Below are 24012 nucleotides of genomic sequence, written 5' to 3'. Positions count from 1 at the left end.
AACATCAGAACTTACTCTTGGGATGGATGATCAGGTGCATCTGGTTTGGAATCTGAAATTAACACATTGAAGTTCATTTTTATCACAAATTTTAGGCCAAAAGATTACTGCTAAAGTTTCTTTTCAATTTAAATTGTAAGGGAAATGTAATAACTATTATGTATAATAAATTATCTTTATTTGTAGTTTTTTTTATTGAATTACAAATCGCATGTTTTAAGTTTTCTTAATAATTCATTTTTGGTTTAATACATTGTAGCACTCATTTAATACTTTATCTTATACAGACTTGAACAATAGCAACTATAATATTTCAAAATGGTTTATACATGGAATGCAATTTTTTTTATGAATATATTATACTATAATAAATTGATACTACTAGCATCAATACAAAAAAATGACTGTGGCCATGTTGTTAATGTATTTTCTGTATATTTATAGAAGAAATTCAACTGAACAAGTTTGTTGTTTTATCCATAACTTTTGTTCTCACAAGCTTCTCATCAAGAAAGCCACTGACCAAAACTACCTTTTGGATATGTTCTGGTAACTTTTCATCTCATCTCCTGCCATAATAATCCCTGGAAAGTCATTATTTGAACAATATAGTAAAACTGTACAAATCATTTATTTGGCTGATTTTGACAATACAGTTAAATATTACATAAACAAAAAATAACAAACACTATTTACAAAAAAAAAAAAAGACATGTATAGCAAATCATGGAATACAGTTAGGTGTCATATTAAAGAAATACAACTGAATAAGTAAAGGAGGTGCTATTTTAGAACGTTTCTTAAGAGCAAATTGTAGTTCAAGTTTATATTAAATAACAAACTGTTTTCTGTTATTACTAATATCGCAATTTTAAAGCTTGGCAATATCTAAATCTTCCATACAGTTTTCTTTACAAATGCACTTTTAGAGCAAAAGAGTAACCTTTTGGCTGCTATAAGTCAAAGTTCACAAGAACAAAAAAAAAAGTATAAATAATGCAAAGAACATCAATTATCTATTTTTATGGGTGTACATTTAACATAGCAATTGCAATCTTGCCTTCAAATAAACATACTTCAGAATATGTCTCACTATGTCATTATTAGTGTTGTACTAATATTTTTATTCTTTTATCACAGCATGAACATAGAATACAAGTTAATAAGCCCATAATATCTGTGTTTTATAATTAAGTTTACCATGTCACCCAAATTTTCCAACTGAAATAAGCCTTAACACAGAATGTTTCCAGTAAGGTAGTTTTAATTACTGTTACCTCTGTATATCTGTGAACATTTAAATTCTGTGAACATTTAAAAAAATATTTTCTGGGTAACCTATCATGCTTATCTTTTATACTAACATACTGAAGAGAAATTACCGTGTAAAATAAACCTAATGATAACCTTATAAAAAAAAAGTCTAAAAATTTAAAAATATATAACTTGTTAGTCTAGTTATTTAAGTTCTTTCACAAGATTCATAATTAATTAATTTTATTCACATGTATGTACCATTCCACACTACAGCACAAGATTTAATTTTTAACTTGGCAACACAGTAATATATTTTATTCAAAAGGATTTCAAACGAATCATATTGACACTTCCCTTTATAAATTCTTTTGTCTTGAGGTTCAGAAATACATATGGAAATAAATCTTTAATTACAGTAATGTGCACTTCTATTCATATCAGTATCTTCAATATAAATTAAAAAGAATCATTATTACATAAGTGAACTACAATAAATCCATGCATCATCCCTCTAAAATATATTCAACAATTAAAATGATTCAAGCTGTGCTTGAAACATCTTACATTTTACTAATTCAGGTATACACTTATATCTTAGTCCTGAATTTTAACATGAGCAAATGTTTCTTTAAGTTTGTAGTGTCTTGCACAAACCCTCTTATCAGTGTTGGATAATGTTAAATGATGTAATATACAAATATTTCATTTGATTTCATAATTCAAAAAAGCATTAATAAAAAAATGTATTTGTGATAAATGAAATTAATAAGATAAAATGTATTATGTGATTAAAATCTTGCAGAAATATTGCTAGAATCACTACATAATTAAGTAGATCACCAAGTAGACTGTAACTTTATCATCATTTTCTTATTTTTAGAATATGGTTTAAAATACTGAATATGCTTCTTATCACCAAAAAGGAAGAATCAATGTTATTATACAAATGTTTTAGAGTATTTTACTATATGACAGATTTATCATAAGTGAAACATTTTACATTTATATGCGTATTTAAGTAATACACTTCACATAAAATGACACTTCTACCATAAATTATTTCTTCCAACTACTGGGCCCATCAGTTGTTTCAAGTTTGTGTTACTTAGTTTACCTATGTAATATATCACAGTGGTTAATAAACACAAATTTTAAATAAACCATTACTGATATAACACAGAAAAATTAAAATATAAAAGATTACCATAAACAATTAAATGTCATGCTTTCTAAGAGAAATCTTTCATGCAAATATGCTAAACTAGATTTCTATTAGGAAGTACCAAAGACCTTACTAGGAATACAGCATAAGTTACCAACACCAAAGCTTCATAGGTGGGAAAATTTGGCTAAAAAACAAATGTCCTTTCTCATACAATAATTAGGAATGTTACATACACAAATAGCAATGAATAAGTATAATTTTTTCATGATTACATTTGTACTACTTCATTTCAGTCTGGTCACTAAAAACAGTAAGGTATGGTCATCTCTGAATTTATAATTGAAAAAGTTAAAGGATCATATACCAAAAAGATGACTGACCATAATAAAACTGAAGCCCTACAAAATTCATAATTGCATACTAAAATAAAATGAAATAGATTTTTGGTGAAATAATTATAAAGTTAATTTTATGTAATTTAAAGGTTAGAATGAACAATGAACATCTGAGCTACTTTAGGGTATTTTATAAATTAAATTTTGAAACAAAGTACATAAAAGAAATACAATAGGTGACAACATTTTAGGTGCCTTGTTTCAGGTTGAAAGATTATGTTAGAGGTTCTTATTTTTGTCTCATTTATTTCCCAGAAATATAAATACCTGTCCCTAAGTCTGTTTACTACTCAATCTCTGTACAAGTAATATGACTGAGTCGTGGAAAAGGGGTTTTAATAGTCTACATTTTTACTTTTTCAATCTCAATTATTCTCATTCTGGAGGTCTACAAAAAGTGTTTAGTTACCAATACATTTGTAAAACCAGAGATCTCATTTACAATTATTTTTTGCCTTTTTAAATGTTGGAATCTTTCTTTTTAAACATTAAAGTTTTCACTTACCTATAAAACAAGAAAAAGTTTGCTCTTGAAATAGATAAAAAAATAGTTTTCCTAGTTATACAAGTATCTTTCTTTTAGAACTTATACCAACTATAAATTACCAAGTCACAAATACAGAATCCACCTCATTATGGTATTTCCTAAAACTAGACAAAATTTTTCAACAAGTTTATACCAAAACCATTTCTGAAACTTAGAGGTACTTTTTACACCTGTACACATTCTCACCCTTAAAGACATAAACCTCATAATGTTTTTTATAATTTGTTTTTCAAAAATATACCAAAATCAAGCTAAGTTTACTTTGTTTTGTTAATGATTTTCCTTTTCCAATTGTATAATTTATAATATACAAATGAGTCTATAAAGATGTTTTAACACCAAATTATAATGAATCTAAATTCCAGAAAGTTTTCACATGCCTACCATTTCATCACTGCTTTTGCAATGAGCCTTCAAAGTACCCATCAGGATGAAACACTGGGCATGTGAAAATAATTTTTGGAGTTTATCATCACGTGATGCTTAATGTCAAAAAAATGTACAAGACAGCCAACTTTGTAATCATGCTAAGTAAATTAATTTATTTTTAAAACTGTTTTGTTTCTTTAAAATTCTAGTTGAGTTTGATCTCAAACACCCAGTTCCAATTGTTTTATATCACTAAATTGTTATTTCATTTATAAAGAATATATGCCAAGCTAATTGTTCAACAGAAGATACTACTTTAAATTTACTCTATTGGACAATTTATGTATCTTGTAACAAAATGTGTTAAAGAAAAATGAGCTACATTATACATAAACAGAGAAACGTGAAATGAGTTTGAAAAATGTTAAGTAGTTTTTGCAAAATATTGTAAATAGATGACACATTCAAAACTTCACTGGGTGAAAGAAAAATTAATAATAAGTCCAAAGTCTCTCTCCATTCTAAATTATATTTAAGAACAACTTTGAGTAAGTGTGGAATGCTCAATATAACGAATATACACAATAAACAACACTTTAACACACTACATTACTATAAAATCAAAATATAACAACATTCTAATATAGCTTAAAATAATCAGGTTTATTGCATAAAAAAAATCATATTTCTTGTTGGGGAAAAGCTCTAATTAGGTTATAAATGATAAAAACGTGGTTAATGATTCATGACTGAAAAGAAAAACATCTTTCATAGCAATATATGTCTAGGTGATATTTATATTAAATGAAACTAATGTTTGTACTAGAATTTGACAAAAAATAAATCAGTGATAAAATTAAATAATTTTTTTTTACAATAACATATACACCAAGAGATTCAAACCTATATCATAAGAAAAACTGAAGCAGCACATACATTTACTAATATTTTCAATCAAATATAGTTACTTAATGCTACAATTTTATATACAAATATTAGGAAAAGAAACAAAAAACTAAAAAAAACAAACGAAATTCCAATTCACTGGACCAAACGTTATCATTAATTAGATAAATCATAAATAATTCCCGTGTAGTCACTGAGCAAGTGTTCATGATAATTCCATAAGTTAATATTTGTACATTTCATATCATATTTTCATTGTGTCAGTTAATGTGAAACTATAATACAGAATAATTTGTTTTCAAATTTACATTGTTATAAAATATTGTATGTTATACATTTATTTAAAAAACACACCAATTCAACAGAAATTTTTCATAACTTTAACAACCAAGAAAGTCCAGTTTTAGTCATCCAAACAGAATAATTAGTAAGGAAAAAAAAAAAGTTTCCAATATTATTTGACACTTGTTATATCATTTTCTTCATCCAAGCAAAATCCAAAATATCAGGAAAGAAATCAGTACTGTTAAGAATTAAGTTACTAGTGAGTTAGACATATTAGTTTTGAATATTAGAAAAATGTAACATAGACATATTAGAGTAAGGGAAAAACTTTAAAAGTAGAAATAAATGCATATCATGAAGCAAACAAGAGTATTTTTGAATTTGGAATTAATTAAAATGTTACGGTGGGGATTCTTTAAAAAAAAAATCTGCCTTTAAAACCATCTCCCTAATATTATGATTCACTTTTGCATATAAGTACCATGACACAGATTGCAGTTCAAATCTCTAGCTTGATCTGCCGAAGAATTACATGACTTTAAAAACTTAGTCAGTTCCTGATATAGGTATTCTTATACACACACACACACACAGACAGAAATTTTTAAATTAAGAATTTGTGTGTTTATAACTATACTTCCAAGAAATTCTCTTGTAGGCTTAATTTTAAAAAATACACACACACATGTTTTTGTATATATATATATATATATTTCTTGTTTACAATAAAATCTACAATTTGACCACCAAAAATTCAAACAGTAATAATAATAAATAAAAAAAAAAAAATGTGCTTAGACAATTTTCAAAACACAGAACAACTCATACTGCTAACTTCATTAAAATTACCATGAAACTGAAGATATGCATAAGTTAGAAAAAGATGTAATATGGGACAAAACATATTCACAGTATGAAATTATACGTGTTAATATCTAATAACCCTATGCTGAGGGCACAAGTTGTCAGGTTTCCCTGGTATTCTTCCAAAATGGTGACAAGAATATTTTCACAGATGGCACTTCTTAGCTGCTATACAGCTTTCAATACAAGTTGATTTTTTTTGTAATAGGCTTCCGACACATGTGACAAGTCTTCAAAGTCTGAGCGCATTTTACACAAGCTCCATGACCACAAAGAAATGCTACATTTCTTCTCCTTTCCATACAAATAGAACAACAGTGAGCCTCTTCAATCTCCTGAATTTTGGATTCAAGATACCGTAACCTCTCCACACTTGCTTGACGAGCTTTTGACGAAATTACCCGACCACCTGGAGTGAAAAAACATTTATTACATAATCCTATTTTATGAGAGAACATTTTATACACACACATTCATCAGAAGACACTGTAAGGTATAAAGTTAAAGTGTAATGAAATATGACATTTCATGCACACACACACATTCATCAGAAGACACTGTAAGGTATAAAGTTACAGTGTAATGAAATATGACATTTCATACACACACACACACATTCATCAGAAGACACTGTAAGGTATAAAGTTAAAGTGTAATGAAATATGACATCAATATACACAGTTACTTTATTGGCACTAATTAAAAATTGATTGATTGAATGTTTAATGGCACAAAGCAGCTGGGCGATCTGTGCCAAACATCCAGTAAAAAGGTAAAAAAAAAAGAAATGTAGTAAAATATATAAAAGGAAATGAAGGTAAAACAAAACATCATTGAAAAACAGGAAAAGCATAAAACCAATGTTGACATCTAGTCTACAATGTTAAGAAAGAAAGCAGAGTAAAAGAATTTGTAAAGGACTTCCTGTAGCAGAATGGTAATGATCATAACCCGCCAGGAAGACTAACAGGTAAGTACAACCACCACCGTCAGTCACCTGAAGTTGGCCTTTCCAGTCCTGGTTTTGGGTTATGTGTCAAAACAGCCATTATCAAAAGGTAAAATAAGAAAAGTGTTAAAAGACATATAGCAAAATCGTAATAATAATTAGCGAAATGTCTGATAAAAGGTAAAAGTAAATGTAGTAAAATTCGTAAAAGGAAACAGACGTACAAACAAAACAGCAATTAAAAATAGAAAATGGCATAAAACCAATGTTGACATCGAGTCTACAAAGTTGTAAAGGACTTCTTGTAGCATAATGGTAATTATAATAACCCACCAGGAAGACTAACAGGTAAGTACAAGAACCACCGTCAGTCACCTGAAGTTGATCTTTCCAGTCCTGGTTCCGGGTTATGTGTCATTATGGCCAGTATCAAAAGGTAAAGTAATAAAAGTGTTAAAAGACATGCAGCAAAATTGTAATTTGAGTGTTACACAACCTACATACTGGTACAACAGTTCCAGATAAAACAAAGCAATGAGTTAAAAAACTGTGACCAATGTGTAGTCTAGTTAGAACAACTTCCTCCTTCCGAACCTTATGGAAGCTAGACAGTCAAAGCTCAATACAGGGTTTTATTTGAAAAAGCTTGTTGTTGCATTGCTCACTCCAAGTGGACTGCCAGTTGGCACGGAGCTGAGCCTTGAATACAGGACCATAGTCCATGTACAGAATAGGCACAGTGGTTATAATGCCAGAGCAGAGAGATTTAGCTGTCGTGTCTGCAAGCTCATTCCCGCGAATACCAACATGGCCTGGTATCCAGAAAAACTGGACAAAAGTAGATGTTAATGAGAGAAATGGGCCAGTCGATTTGGAATACCAGCAAGAACAGGGTGTGAGCCAACGTGAAGCGATTCCAGGGCCAGTAGAGAACTAAGCGAATCAGTATAAATAGTGCAGTTGGAGTACTGCTTAGCATCAATATGATCCAGTGCAAGAGATATGGCATACAGTTCAGCAGTGAACACAGAAGTTGTAGAGGGGATTCTACGTGCAACCACCGAACCGCAACAAACCATGGCAGAGCCCACAGAATTACCTGATTTGGAACCATCCGTATAAATTTTAATGGAATGATTGTTCGAAAGATGTTCAGTAAATAAAAGACGGTACTTCCAATTGGGAGTACCAGCCTTTTTAAATGACTTAAAGAAAGGTCACATTTGGGGGCTGAAATAAGCCATGGTTGGATGGGCTGATCAGTGGATTCTGCAATGTTATCCAAGGACAGACCCAATTCATCCAAGTGCACCTGGATGCAAAGGCCAAAGGGAGCAATGGCAGATCGTCTGTTCTGAAAAAGTATGGCCCACTGAGGAAGGAGAACATATCCCCAGGTGGTATGCTTTGGTAAGGAACGAAGTTTTGAAGAATATAATAAAGACAATTGCAAACGGCGAAGGTGCAGAGAAGGTTCATGAGATTCTACGTATAAGCTTTGAACTGGGGAGGTGTGGAAAGCCCCAGTGCAGAGTCAAGGTCCTTTATGATGAATGGAGTCCAGCATCTTTAAGGCCGAGGATCTGGTAGGGCATAGACCATTGATCCATAGTTGAGTTTCGATCGAATAAGAGCATGATATATCATTAACATAGAATATCGATCCGCTTCCCAACAGCTGTTAGAGAGGACACGAAGAATGTTCAGTGCTCTGGTGCATTTGACCCATAGCTGCTTTAAGTGTGGTATAAAGGTCAGCTTACGGTCAAAGATAAGCCCCAAGAACTTGGTCTCAGGGACCACTGACAGAAAAACTTCGCCGATACGGAGTTCAGGATCAGGGTGAGTACCCCGTTAGTGGCAAAAGTGCATGCAAACAGTTTAGAGAGAGAGAAATTAAAGCCGTTCCCTGTAGTCTACTTCAGTACAAGATTGAGGGCAGTTTGTAGTTGCCGCTCAATATATCTCATGTTCGACGACTGACACGAGATGTGAAAGTCGTCGATATACAGCCCATTCGCAACGGTGAGAGGGAGTTGTTCAGTGATGGCATTTATCTTTATACTGAAAAGTGTGACACTCAAAACACAACCCTGAGGGACTCCAATTTCCTGTACAAAAGAACGGGAAAGTGTCGAACCCACACGAACTTGGAATCTCCTGTCCATAATAATAATATAATAATAATAATAAATTTATTAAGCAATAAATTAGACACAAAAAATCAAATATCAATATAAAACCATCAACAAAGAGTTAACTCGTCCTGTGATGGTTAAACACATAATAAAGTAAAATCAAAACTTACAAAATCAATATAAAGTTCCCAGAATATTATCATCAGTATTTAAGATCCATTGTTTTAAGTATTTCTTTTGATTAACACGATTAATAGAAGATCTTATACTATAAGGAATAAAATTATGAATACGAGGTGCCAAATAAAAATATTGATGAAGTGTAACTGTTTTACGTGGTGTGGGTACATTAACTGGAAAAAAAGATTGAAGTCGTGTAAAATATGAAGTGACTTTAAAGGCCTATTAAAAGAAACATGCATTGTAGATAAAGCTAAAAAATATAAATAAAGTTTATCATATGAAGAGGGAGTTAAATTTACTGAAATCGGTATCAAGCCTATGAGTAAAAATAAGAGAGAAAACACTTTTGCAACTTGTGAATAGGAATTAAAAGTCTTATATGTGCCACCCCAAATTGAAATACAATATTGTAAGAAAGATTGAAAGAGAGCATAATATACACTTAACAAAATATGATAAGGAGCACAATGACTAAGTTCAAAAATTAGCATAGAACTATATTTTAATTTATTAACTAAAGAATTAATATGAAATTGCCAATTTAATTTTCGATCTAAAATAATTCCTAAATATTTAACTGAGGAAACTTGAGTCAATTTGGGACACTTACAATTAATAAAATGGGTAAATGGCTACGTAACCCATATATATGGAGATCTCGCAAAATGCCATATCTCCATGTTGTGTCATAAGCCTTCTAAATGTCAAAGAATATCGACACAAGATGTTGGCATTTGAGAAAGGCTTCTCTGATTGATGTTTCAAGTCGAATTAGGTGGTCTGTGGTGGAGTGCTGTTGTCAGAACCCACACTGGGTGGGCGAGAGGAGGTTGTTTGATTCGAGGAACCAAACAAGACAAGCATTAACCATCCTCTCTAAGGTCTTACAGAGACAGCTCGTCAAAGCAATTGGATGGTAGTTTGAAGGAATCTTGGGATCTTTCCCAGGTTTAGAGAAAGGTAAGATAATAGCCTGATGCCAGGCATCAGGAAAAACATTCTCCTGTCAGATCCAGTTAAAAACAATTAGAAGAATATCAAGAGAAGCAGGGAGAGATAGCGCAGCATGTCATAGTGTACATCATCAGGTGCAACAGATGTACTGCCCGACCTATGAAGGGCCATTTTCAGTTCCACCAGTGTAAAGGGACAATTATAGTCAAAGAGACAGTCAGTTTGAAAGAAAAGAGGTGAACGCTCTGCCTGAGTCTTGATGGCCAAGAAAGTGGAGGAACAAGCAGAAGTGCTAGATACCTGGCAAAAGCTTTCACCTAGAGTATCGGTGATGCTCCGAACATCAGCTACCTCTTGGCCATCAGAGAGTAAGATCGAGAGAGGGACAGAATTGTAGTGCCCATTGACCTTTTCGAATCCTGTCCCATATGACCTTGGAACTGGTGGTAGAAGATATGCTAGTTGTAAACTTCATCCAAAATTCCTTCTGGCTTTGACATCTTACCCACCTAGCATGTGCACGGGCCCATTGGAAAGCGATGAGGTTCAAAAGTGTGGGATATCTATGGAAAGTATCCAAGGCCCGTTTTTGAGCCTTCCGTAAAAGTGGCAAGCAGGATTCCATCAAGGACGAGGATATCGTGGAAAATGTGTCAAGGTTTTAGGAATACGCTGAGCAGCTGCTTGTATAATACAGTCAGTTACCACTGCCACACAGTCATCTATTGATGGCTAATTCATGATGGCAAGATCAAGTTTGCGAGGGCAGTGAAAGTGGACCAGTCTGTCTGATCCAGCTTCGCTGGGGCACGCAGGTAGGGTGGCATCGACCACAGCCAGTCTCTCTCAAAAGTATAGGAAAATGATCACTGCCTAGTGGATTATTGTCAACCCTCTATAAAAAATGGGAGAATAATGAAGGGACCAAACCAAGAGATCAATAGCTGTAAAGGACTGACTAGGTGCATGAAAATAAGAGGAAGAACCAGTATTAAAATGAGAAAGATTGTGATCAGAGAGGATACGCTCTACAGAGCGACCCCTCTATCAATAACAGCATTTCCCAGAAGGGATGATGTCCATTATAGTCCCCCAAAATTAGAAAGTGAGACTTCAACTGTTCAATGAGTGCATCAAGGTCTGATTGACCATATGTCTCTCCAGGGGACAGGTAGAGAGAACAAACAGTGATGGTATGACCCAAGGAAACACAGATGGCTATGGCCTCCAAGGGTGTGTTGAGTAACAAAGACAGGGTGGGCACATGCTGATCAACCAATAGTGCCACCCCTCCATGTACTCGTCCATCACACAGCCTGTCATTTCTGTACAGAGAAAACTGCTGAATGGTGACTCTATCAGCAGGTTTTAGAAATGTTTCTTGTAAGGAAAGACATACAGGATGGTACAAAGCAGTGTTTAGACATCATCCAGATTAGAACGTAAACCTCAACAGTTCCATTGTATCAAGGTGGCCATTTTTAATGATGGGTAGGCAAAGTGGCTGGAGAACCCTTCTGTTTATGACCATGTCATTTTGTCTTACCGTCCTTATTCGGAGGAGGTCTATCGACCTCCATGGATCCTGCCCTGGGTCGATTGGGCAGGTCTTTGTTGTTGGAAGGGGATTCCAGTGACTGAGGATGCAAACGAATGATTGTTTTGCATCTTGGGGTGGGAGAAAAAGATGTATCAGAAGAAATGCCTGTATTTGAAACCAAAGGATGTGGATCTTGAGGTTTTTGGAATGTATGGGAGGAACAGAGATGGGTGTATTAGTAGATTCATCAACCTTTTTAACCATGGAGGTCAAAAGGCTTTTCATTTGTTTTGAAAATGATTCCCTTGGAGGCACAGAGAGATCTGTTTGCACTCCCACTGTAGTTGTGGAATGAAGTGCAGCAGCATATGTCTGAGATGGAGTGACAGACAGCAATTTCAGAGCTTCAGGATAACTAATGTTATGAGTCGTTTTCAAATGCTGCACCTCTTTTTCCTCCAACCATTTAGGGCAAGAACAAAAGTAGGAAGGGTGAGAACCATTGCAGTTGACACAATGTGGGTCCATTTCACACTCATAGGCATCGTGGTCCTTGCCACCACAACGAGCACATGATGTCTTTGAGTGGCCATACCTCTGACACTGGAAACATCGAAGAGGGTTTGGAATGTACGGTCGTACCCTGCAAATTAGATAACCTTCCTTGATGGTGGCAGGCGCACGTGGTGATGTAAATGTCAAAACGAGGATATTTGTCGGCAGTGTAACTCCATCTTTCCGAGAGGAGATGCGCCTCACTGCAGAAACTCCTTGAGTGGAGAGACCAATGAGAATCTCTGGCTCGGTGACGTTCTTCAAATCCCTCTCAACAATAACTCCTCATGATGAATTCAAGGTAGCATGAAAGGTAACCTCAATAGGCACATCCCCAATTGCCTTTGAATTCAAGAGGAGTTCACTGTGTTGGGATGTGGATGTTTCAACCAATATGTTTCCAGATCGAAGCTTCTTTACTAACTTTGGAGAGCCAGCGAGACCCTCTTGTCCCTTCTAAATAAAAAAGGGGGGTATTTGCCCTAAAGGTCTTTCTGAAAGAGAATGTAATATAAGAAAATGAGGAATGCGTGTGTTACAGATGTTGAAGAATGCTGCTCAGAGTCTTCAAGACGTGGTGGTTTACCTATTGACTATTTTTTCACTATTTTATTAAAAAGGAAAATTTTGGTACCCACTGACCCCACCCACCATGGAGCCCTGAGGGGATGCACTACAATGTCATGCAAGGACATTGCAGCAACGCTCAGGGTTTCGTGAGCACTATACCCAAACATTAGCATCAGACACAATGTGCACAACACCTGTTGAGAAATTCCAACACTGGTACTTGGTTGACTCTAGCCCAAGTAGACCAGCCGATTTACCCAAGGGGCCACCCAAAGACTGCCTGTCTACAGGAATGCAAGGCCAAAGTGGTGTGTTAGGGTTGCACCCCTCAACCACCAGGATCCTCTCCTCCCCTTCACAGGTCGTCACGCAAACACCTGGGTGGATGTTTAGATCCCAGAGGAGGTAAACTGAAAGAACAGAACCTTCCTGGGAGGTCCCTCACCATGTACAGGAATCCACACCGAGGGGGCTAATTAAAGAACTTTTAAAGGACAACTTGTCTTAAACTGCTGGAATGTAAGTATTCTAAATAACAACTAGTTCTTTCTAGTGATGTTATATGTTGATTTTTTTTTGTTAAAAGAATGAAATAACGTGTAAATAAAAACATCTGAATTGTTTAATGCCTATTTAACATAACTCAAGTATTTTGTGAAATTAAAGTTTTCCAGGCCCACTGCCAACTAATTAGTTTTCACTGACATAATAAACAACAAGTTGTAAAGTCTGAATTTAGCGCAACTACATAATCTCCTTAAAATAATTCTGTTATAAATTAAAACAACTTTTTGTAATAATAGGTTAACAAAACTTTTTATACGGGAAGATTTTCCTTCTTTTTCTAGCCTTTCATTGTATCTGGCATTCAGTAACTTAAATTACAATAAAAAAGTTACATTAAGTAACTTGTTTATTTTTAATTTTTCATAGTATTTTTAAACTGATTAAATTGTGTATCATTTTAAGTGTTATATGACTGGTAGTTTAAGAATCCTAAAGATATGGTAGTATTATTGTAAATTATAAAGTTTTTTTTTACCTAACCCAATTTTCTTAAGAATAACATCTTGACAAGATATACACTTCTTCATTCGTAAGCAGCAGTCTTCACAAGCTACCTTATGACCACAAGGCTCAAACAAAACTGATGCTGAAACTTCACAGCATATCCAGCACTCCAAACCAGCAGATGGTGTAGCCTCAGATGCTGGGCATGAAACATCTGGATTTTCCCCATAAACCCAGAGATTTGGCTTGAGCACTGCAAAAAGTACCACAGCACATCAATACATGTCCACAATACAATTTAATAAAAATTGCTCATACAACAAAATCTTATAATCAATAAAAAAAAATTAAATGAAATACATGCACTGGTTCACAAAACTTTACTTAGCATCATCATTACAATGTATATTTTGTGATTACAAATTGTCAACTTTTTTTACATTTTAGGTAACATTAATTTAATTACTCTTAATTATTAAATAGGTATATCTACAAAATACAAAAATTAAATACATTGATCAATATAAGCATGTCTTTGCCATGCAGTCCCAACATGACCAATTTTAACACCATAAAAATTGTGAAGAACAAAGAAAAAATAAAAACTACCTACATCACTGTTTGGGGCTTGTAGAAAAGTAACTTTTCACCAAAATGAATGTAAATTGGCAAAAATATACCAAAACATAACTGTCAAAAAACCCTAAAATTATGCTTTTTTTTTGGCATCTTGACCCCTATAATTACTAAAAATGAGCAAGTCCAATGTTATTTTCATGAATGTGTTACCTGTAAAAAATTATCTCTGTACCAAACTCCATGTAAATTCATTAAAACAAGGCTAAGTAACTGACTAAATCTCTTAAAATTATGGGTTTATTCAACTGCTTGACTTTCATAAAATAAGAAAAAACTGAGCATTTAACACACTTTCTGTGCGCCTGTGTCTGAGACCTGTAGAAAAGTATTTTTGTATTGAATCCCATATAAACTGGTCAAACTATGACCTAGTAATTGATCAAAACCTCAAAACTTTTTTTTAATGCTCTGACCTCCCAAAAAGAAAAAGACTCAATATGGGCAAATCCAACTTTTTTGTACATCATTGTATTAGGCACTTGGAAATTGATATTTGTGAGAATTTTCAGCATAAAATGCTGTCAATATGACTGCACAAGAACCTGAAGTATACATTTTTGGGTTGACCTTTGATTCGATAAAATCTTGGAAAAGGAACTAAACAACAAAAGCAAAAAAATGTCTCACCATACTGGACTAAAGTACAACTATCAGGTTTTAAATCAATTGGCCAAGGAATATATGATTGAAAGTAAGGTGTAAAGGATTTGGAAGAAATAACAGTAAAACAGTGTTTTTTTCCAAAGATATGATAAAAAACTTTAAACTATTATTTTTCACTTTGATACTAGATATGTTGATCATTCTAATCAAAATGGGAAAAAAATTAGTTACAAGCTGTTAAAAACACAGAAAACAAAATATCTCAGAAAATTTGCTTTTCATCAACAATTTTCACAGTACTATTTTGTAGCAATATAATTTTACAATTACATACACAAACCTTCCAGTAATGCTAAGAAAACTGAAATGTATCTTTAAGTTTTGATTATATCTGAAAAGTCAGTTATGTTAAATAGCAATCTAAGAAAGTAAAGTTTTGTAGGTGGGAAATTGATGCAGTTTATTATAAATGATATTGCTCAGTAGTCCTATTTTAAGTTGTTAACAGAGGTAAATTTTGAATAACAAGTCTTTAATAACAAAATTAGCCACATGTATAATCTTTCTGGTGTCATCATTCAATATTACAAAACAAAAAAATAATTGAAGGAAGTACATGTAAGACTTAACCTTTTTAGAGATGTATGATAACGAACTAAATCTTTCACTGCAGTATCAGGTAATAAATCAAGAGGTGTCTTCCCTTTCTGATTCCTGTGATTTAAATCCCCACCCTCTTGAGCCAGAAAGCAAGCAACAGCAAGTCCAACATTTCCTTCATGTCCTACAGACCCCAGCTGACTCAAAATCTGTAAAGGTATAAAAAATGTCACATTTCCAAATACCTCAATTTATGCATTTCCTTTATACTATCTAGTGTAATAATTTTTAAGAAAAATTTCAATCTACTAACATTCAAAAAAATAATAATCCTAGAACAAGATTACAATAAATATATCTTAAAATGGAAAACCTTCAATAATGAAATATTTGTTTTCAAACATTCAGAGCTGCCTTATATTAAAGCCTATTTTTTTTCATTGCACTATTAACCTGCTTTTAATCTATGTAGAACCATCTGCTCAAATCAAGTAGTTTAGAGGAGAGAATGCTATTCTTTCTTACTATAGATTACAAAGGAAAAAAATCACAATATCAGGTCTATTAAAAGCTCAAATATATTTAATTCTGTGCAAATGGGAGGGTAAAAAAGCAAGTCACAATTTTTTTTATAAAGTTACATTTGAAGCATAAATAAACATCTTTATTATCAATGTACTTTAGCAAGCAAGAAAAAAAAATTGTAATACAACATTCTACATTATCTAATTTTTAATTTTAAAAGGAAACATTTAACACTGCTACGAAAAGTAGGGCCTAATAGGCCCCAGAGCAACTTGAAAGGTTATTAATATTAGGCTAATAATTTTGTATTTAACTGAAATTGCCATTTAAATCCATTAATGAATGGATTAACGAGATTCCCACTGTCCCTATCTACTATCTAGCGAAACCACAGCCAGGGGAACAGGCTTGGAGAAATCAGGACTAGAAACGTCTTTTCGTAGGAGTGTTAAATAAATTTTCAATCTTCGCATGACACATCTGGTTCTGAAATGCCAACTTCAGATTTTCTTGCTACCCTTGTACAATTTTCTAGGTGTACAACTACTTAAAACATACTACAGATATTAACAAGTCAAAATTTACATTTAAAAACTCCAGTTTTGTTGTTCGATTGAGATCTAAACAAAAATATTAATCCCACGTAACACACCCCACCAATGTCATTCCATATTTTAAAAAATATCAACAACTCTCTCTGACAATGACACTGAATTATTCATAAGAGTAGAAAGAGGAATATTTTCTCTTCGTCTTAAAGGTTCCTTTTTTGTTTGTTTTGCTTCCTGTAAATAGATATTTAATCTCAGTTTCATTGTCCACAATTGTATTTTTCAGCTCTGAATAGATACCAGAAATTTCTTGACTTACTTAGATCTTATTTAAAAAGTCAATTAAATTACAGTAGTGTTAGAACTAATGTCAAATACACTTTCTGTGTTTTAAAATGCACATTTTACAACAATAATGATTTTTGTGGAGAGCCAACATAGTTTTAAAAGGTAATCTAATCATTGTATATATTCAAGTGCAAATAGGCTAAGGTAAGTTAAGCAATCAAATTTGTTTTTATGTAGATTTTCTATTTACTGTCATACCTATTTTTTTTAAGTAACTGAAATAAAAAATTATAAACTGGTGAGATAAAATATTAATTAAATAATTTCAAAATTTATTGTAATATTTTAATGGCTAGTTCAAATAATTCACATGGTGTGAGATTTTGTGATGGAACCTGATCTATCTATTTATACTATGCTGTCCCAGTGTGACAATGTATTTCTTGCATGAAAAGGTTTGGAAACTGAAGCTACTATAATAAGTAATGTAACTGTCTGCTACAATCAGATGTAATTCTTGGAAGAAAAATCAAAAAGGGTATTTTTTTACTGTATTTCAACTTTTAATATCATTACACATGGAGGACAGTTCACCACAATTAGTATTCTGATGGACAAGGTAAGAGATAAAGTGCAAATTTTGACTAAAAAAAATTTGAAACTATCCGATAAAAGAAATATATTTTTAGCATGAAAATCACATCTCATTCAGACTTACACAGTAAAGGCCTCATAGAATCACAGCTATGCCTTTAGTATGAATATGTTATAAAATGTAATGTTTAATAAAAGCTTTGCCAAACTTTATGATGATAAATTTAGTATATCCATCATTATGGTATTTTACAGTTTCATGGTGGCTATATGGTTGGTCAAAATGATTAAGCCCTTATGTACACAATTAATAACAGCAGTTTTTCTCGTTGCAGATTTTACTTCTTTAAGCTAATATCATAAATGCAAATTTTGTGAGTGCAAACTGTTACTCTTACCAAAAGCAATCAAAATACAGAATAAACAGCAATGAAAAATATTATAGTAGCTCCATGAAGTGTCAACTCTGTCACTAAAATTCTAGAAACAGTTTCACTTAGGATTTAAAGTTTTAGTTCAAAACTTCCGAGATTCCAAAACTGTTCTAGATTTGAGTTTTATTTAGCACAGTTCTTCACACAAGTAAAACTGGCAAAAAAATCACTGAAACCACAATGAAATTTTTAGTTGCTATAGTAACCTAGTACCTGAGATTTCTAGAGGCCTGGCTTATACTGACAGAAAATAAATGTACATATGAATTTTAACTAATTTGAAGTAATGTTTAAAAATATTTTGTATATTTTTATTATATGAACAAAAATAAGTACAAACTTCTCACATTCTTTATAAAGTAGTGTAATTGACTGACACTTTTATATTGCACTCAGAGCCGAAAGTATGGTTCAGCACTTAGCATAGGTTTAGACTGGACTTTCTGATCCAGTTCAAACAGGAAATTAAAGAAAATTTTTTACACTTGATATGCAAGGAGAATCAAAGTTTTCCACATCATGTTTTGGTACAAGTTTTCTAATCAATGCTAGATGAAAACCAGTATCACCATCTTCATCTTCAGCATTTACATCTGCTCCCATGGAAACAAGAAGTTCAATCAATGAACAGTGACCTTGGCTTACAGCAAGGATAAGTGGTGTCTGTTTTCTGTTGTTAAGAATATCCACTTCACACTGACCCTGTATAAAGCAAAAATGAAGAGATTTATGACAAGATTTAAAATACTACCTTATTACAGCACACTTTGATAACCTCGTATTTATATATGCAGAGTTGAGCACCTTCCAAACACACACACATACATCACAGTAATCACTTAATATTTCTAAATATAAGTTTTCATATCCTCACAAATTAAATATTGATCACTCCACATTTGTAAAAACTTTCCCTACCATGAAAGATGTTTGTAGATCAACACTTATAAATCAGTTAAGATCACTGACAGCAGGTTTTAATAAACTGTATACATACCTGATATGATATTAGAAAATACTAGTAAATAAATAACTTGGTAGAAGCATTTTTCATTATATATGATAAGACACACAATGTTGAAAGACTTGATGTGATTACTAAATTTTAACCCGCAGTTCCTAACTATGTATATAATATAACAGAGTTCTCAGTTTTGTAATATGTCATAGAAAAACATTACAGTATTTTACTGACTGAAATTTTCAATTATGTGCTAAAACTTGGAAAAAATAATAGTAAACAACAGAGCATTAATTAAAAACTCACTTGTGTAAGTAATGTTTCTGCTACTTGATAATGACCATTAAGGGCTGCTAGATGAAGGGCAGCAAAACCATCATCTTTCTTAACATCAACTATTTGTCTGGTCTTGAATATCAGACGTTCTGTAGCACTACATAAGATAAATGGATACAGATCAATATTATTAAATACTGTATTATATTCTCACAAAACATAACACACTGTCAATAAATGAAATACATTTAATTAGTTACATATAAGTTAACTAAAACAAAAATTATGATAACAGAGATAAAGTAATAATTTACTGCCTGACAGACAGACACTTTAAGAGGTAGAGTCAAAGTTAATTAAAATCCTCTATTAAAAGTAAATTGTCTTCTCTTAACTCTATCACGTGAAGCAGGTCAAAGTGTACATGCCACAATCTTTTACACTGTTGCATTCAAAAGTTAATTAAGCAGCTTTATGATCAATATACACAAATAAACTCGACATCAAAATATAGTTAATAAATTACATGTTAATATGTTTTAAGTCCTTAATTTTGTGAGAAAATATTTGAAAAAAATCTTCAATCTTTCCTAGTATGAGAATTGTGACATATGCTCTCTACATTTTTCCTCTTCTCTAATTTATTTACCACCCATCTGTAAATTAGTTATTATCATACAATGAATCCCCCCCCCAAAAAAGAGACCCAAAACTTGAATGTTTTCAAATAATTCACTATTTTTATTCAGTAGAATAAAGGATGATGATAAATGATTGTAATATGTACTCCTTAATCACAACCCTTTTATCTCCTGCAGAAAAATAACCAATTACTTGAAAGCTCTTGAATTTTGGTTCTGTTTTTATCTTTTACACTCCTTGTACATTTTATGTATGATCCCTGATGCTAACTCTTTAATCAAAATCTTTATAATACAAAACATTACTCAAGCAAAGCATAATTTCTGTAACCTTCAATCTTACTTATTTATGAAAGAAAAAATAAACCCACTTACCACACCAATCTGTTACATACTCTGTCACAAATAGTTGTTTGTTTGATTTTTATTTTAGACTACATTATTTATAATAAACAGAAAGTCATGATTTCAATCTATGAAATGATGCATTGTATTGTTTTTTTGTACAGGGGATTGTATAATCCACTGTTCAGTTTCAAATTTGTTCTCATGGTAATCACACTGACGAGCTTATCGGAATTGAGGAAAGGCTTTTATTGCATAGTTAGAAAGCAAGAAGAACAATAGCTATAAGACAATTTTTTTACATGTCATTATTCTGTTTTCTTAGATAAAAATTTATTCAGTATAGCAGTGCAGGGTTACTCATTATATGTCAGTGTTGTAACTTGCAACAAAATTATTTATAACATGTACTTTTCCCTTATACAAATAATTGGAAATGAGATAGGGACTATAACAGCATAAACATTACCTATGCAACACAAAGTGTAGCAATTTCTCCTACAAGATACAATGAAATATGGTACTGAATAGGGACCATAACTTAAAAAAGTGTTTTATATCTAACAATGCATTGTATCTGTTCTATACTATATGACACATAGCATACCCATATTTATAACTAATTCTGAAATCAAGGACCTTTAAACAGCATTTATATTTTCCAAACATTTCACTGAAAATTACTTTTATGAGCATTTTGAAGAGGCACTGCACACTTTAAAACATTTTCCTTTTTTTAAAAGAAAACTATTTTTGACACTTTTATGCAATGACTCAAACATAAAACCATTTTTACTTTAAAAAACTACAGAATATTAAACAGCATTTTGAAAAGGTTTTAACACAACCTTTAATTTTTATATTCTTAGTTTGGAGGAGCATATCCATCATGCTTGATTGAAGAAAGTGTTAACAGAGGATTAGGCAAGGAACAAGAATGAATATGCAGCTGTAAGATCATCAACGACACTGACTTCTGCCATCTTTGTCTCTATAGAAGACATAGGCTTTGAATTTTAGTTCACTTGAGGCCAGAAGGGTCTAACTTTGGGTTCCTTGGATGCTTTTTAAACAGAGTCCAGGGTTGTCTGCTTTCCTACTTGTATCTTATTAGTCTGTGCTCTTTGGTACATAATTTAATTAAATAAAAAATCTTTAATGCATTACTAGTATTAGTATAAAAGAAGTAGGTTAAGTGTTATGAACAACCAAAACATAATTATTTGTATGTGAAAGATTTATAATGTTAACTGAAAGACTGCCAAATTTTGTGAAGATATACACATTATATTGAAAGTTAATGTGTTAAATCTATAAAGATACTAAACAAGTACAAAGAGGTCATGTGATTAGTTAAATCGATCAAGCCTATGTTGAGCTAGAGTTAAGACGAGCCAAGTCACAAACTTTGAACAATATATGTGCATGGAAATTTTATGTTGCATTCCTCTGAAAGTTAGTGACATAAGTGCAAAACAAAGTATATTACAATGACGTATAACAAGGGTCTCCTGTACCATTTAGTATTGAAAAGTAAGCTTAAGTTACCTTGTCAGTTAACAGGAAAAAAAGCACTATTTTTTGTTTTTCATGTGGGATCTTCATTGAATATTAAAATGTAAAAGTCAGACATTTATCAAGTTAGATTAAATAGGATAAATAGCAATAATATTAAAAATAAAACTGTTCACAAGATATGCTTGTGAGCAGCTCACAAGAGGCTCATGCTTCAGGTAATTTGAGCTACACATTCACCAAGTGACTTACAATTCATATGGTGCAAATATTAGTTTAAAAAAATTCAAATGGCAGTAAAACAATAATATTTAAATATAAACAGATGCATTCTGTTAAACAGTTAAATATATATTTAAGATAAACAATTGTAGTTTTGTATTACAATATAAAGTCATTTTACAGAGAAAAATGGTAATTCAGATTTTTTTCAAATTTTTTTTGGTTGTTATACAGTCAGTCAAATTTACCAACTCATATAGAATTAGAATAAGAAAATAACAGATAAAACAAAGTTTTATGAAGAAAAAGTTTGAAATTTATAAGGAGGTTTTAAAGACTATGCACATGAATTTGATTTTTTTCCAATAAGAAATAATATTTTGAATCATAATATTAAAACCACTTCACACCTGAAGTAGTCAACACTAACTCTATATAATTATGGAGAACTACTCAGCGAAAATACTTCATTAAAAATTCTGATTTTTCTTATATAAATGCAACTCTTAATAATTACTGAAAGTTTTAAAAGTTTCGTGAAAGTACACAAAACATTAGAAATTATAGTATGGAAGCCATAAAGGTCTTATTTGGGGTCATGATCTTGCTGATTTGACCAAGCCCATAGCTAGAGAGTTAAAGGAAGCGAAATATACACATAAATGATTTTTAAATCAGAGAAGATTTTAAAAAGATATGCTACTATTAGCAAAAAATCATTTATTACATTCAGTTTAGGCAGATACTAAGTGAAGTATACACTCAAAATAAAAACCAACAAGTTCCAAAATAAAAAATTTAAGTTATCTATCTAATTCCAAATTGTCTCATCATATTTATATAAAAAAGTAGAGCAATTTACAAATACATATGATATTTCAATTCTCAATTAGATGCTGAATTTAATATAACAATAAAAATCACTATTGAATAAACTAAAGGGTAGAACTCATAAATCACACAATGTAAACACAGTGATTGTTTACCATCACTGAAGCATCTGAACTAATAAAAATGATAAGAATGATGTCATGCATACACATTTAATTGTTCAACTAAAGAAGAAATATTTAGACAACTTACACAATAAAGCTTAAGTTCTACTTAATTCTTTACCATACAACTTTAAGCTACACTAGGCACATACAGTATTTTCAACACATATTGATAATATACATACAAATTGTTTCCCTTTAATGCAGCATGATGAAGAACATTAAATCCTCTTTTATTCTTGAGGGAGAAGTCAATTTCTGGCACATTAATTAATAATTCTAAAATCTCCTGGCTGTCCTTTCCAATAGCATCATGAAGTGCTGTGTCTCCATATGAATCCTGGCATAATAAAACAAAAGTCTCCACATCATAATGTTTACTATTTCTAATAAGCACTTACCTCTTCTCACAAGATTAACTATTCTTGTTCAGTGTTGTCCTCAATATGCAAACATTTTCCTTGCACACACCAAAAACTTTGCATGAGACACACATTGGAATAATCTAATTCCAATAGAGGAGGAGTGAAGAGGAAGGGTGATAGGAGGAAAGTACTGTTTGGAAACACATTTTCAGTATAGGAAAATTATAACTTTTGATATAGAATTTACCCCCTGTCACATGATTAGCTAAAATCTCACACTGACAAGGAGGAGGGATGGTGCAAAAGAATAACAAAAGCATCACTTCCAAGTCAAGTATACTACTCTTTACATATGTATAATTCATAAAACAAAAGAGCAAAATTTGCAAACTGTGGATTGGCTAAAACTCATTGGATCATACTAAGCAAGTCAGCTACATCCAAAACCTGCTTTATGTGGTACCGACATCCACTTGAGAGTAGGATGTGAATCATACTGTCTTCACCTCCAACTCAAGAACTGGGGACTAAGATCCACACCAATTCCTGAGTACTACACAAAGATCAACACCCTACAGCAATCTGGACCTTGCAATGCAGCACTGAGAGGATGAATACAACTTGTGTGAGTACTTATGTCGATTGGTTCACTCAAATACAACACCTCAATGCTGGGAACTGACATCTACACGAAAAGCAGGATAAGGGTTCCCAATCAAAAAAGTGAATCTCAAGTGCAATGGATCAACTCCAGGTGGTAAGGAACGTGT

At 32.2% G+C, this 24012-nt stretch overlaps 1 protein-coding gene across 1 annotated transcript in view; it reads right to left on the bottom strand.

The window, feature by feature from the left end:
• Positions 1 to 612: 612 nt before the first annotated feature.
• Positions 613 to 24012, bottom strand: part of LOC143227432 (E3 ubiquitin-protein ligase MIB2-like) — a 27058-nt gene continuing 3658 nt past the window's right edge. The window contains exons 2-8 of the mRNA XM_076458881.1: positions 23819 to 23927; positions 23063 to 23273; positions 19190 to 19316; positions 18406 to 18624; positions 15547 to 15739; positions 13720 to 13902; positions 613 to 6197 (exon numbers count right to left, since the gene is read on the bottom strand). Of these exons, the coding sequence (XP_076314996.1) occupies positions 5968 to 6197; positions 13720 to 13902; positions 15547 to 15739; positions 18406 to 18624; positions 19190 to 19316; positions 23063 to 23273; positions 23819 to 23927 (1272 nt within the window). The 3' untranslated portion in view covers positions 613 to 5967. The remainder of the gene's footprint in view (positions 6198 to 13719; positions 13903 to 15546; positions 15740 to 18405; positions 18625 to 19189; positions 19317 to 23062; positions 23274 to 23818; positions 23928 to 24012) is intronic.

Source organism: Tachypleus tridentatus, chromosome 9 (genome assembly GCF_004210375.1).
Source record: "Tachypleus tridentatus isolate NWPU-2018 chromosome 9, ASM421037v1, whole genome shotgun sequence".
In the NCBI taxonomy this organism is placed as follows: Eukaryota; Metazoa; Arthropoda; class Merostomata; order Xiphosura; family Limulidae; genus Tachypleus; species Tachypleus tridentatus.
The sequence above is the reverse complement of the archived record's forward strand: the minus strand, read 5'-3'. Positions and strand labels throughout refer to the sequence as shown.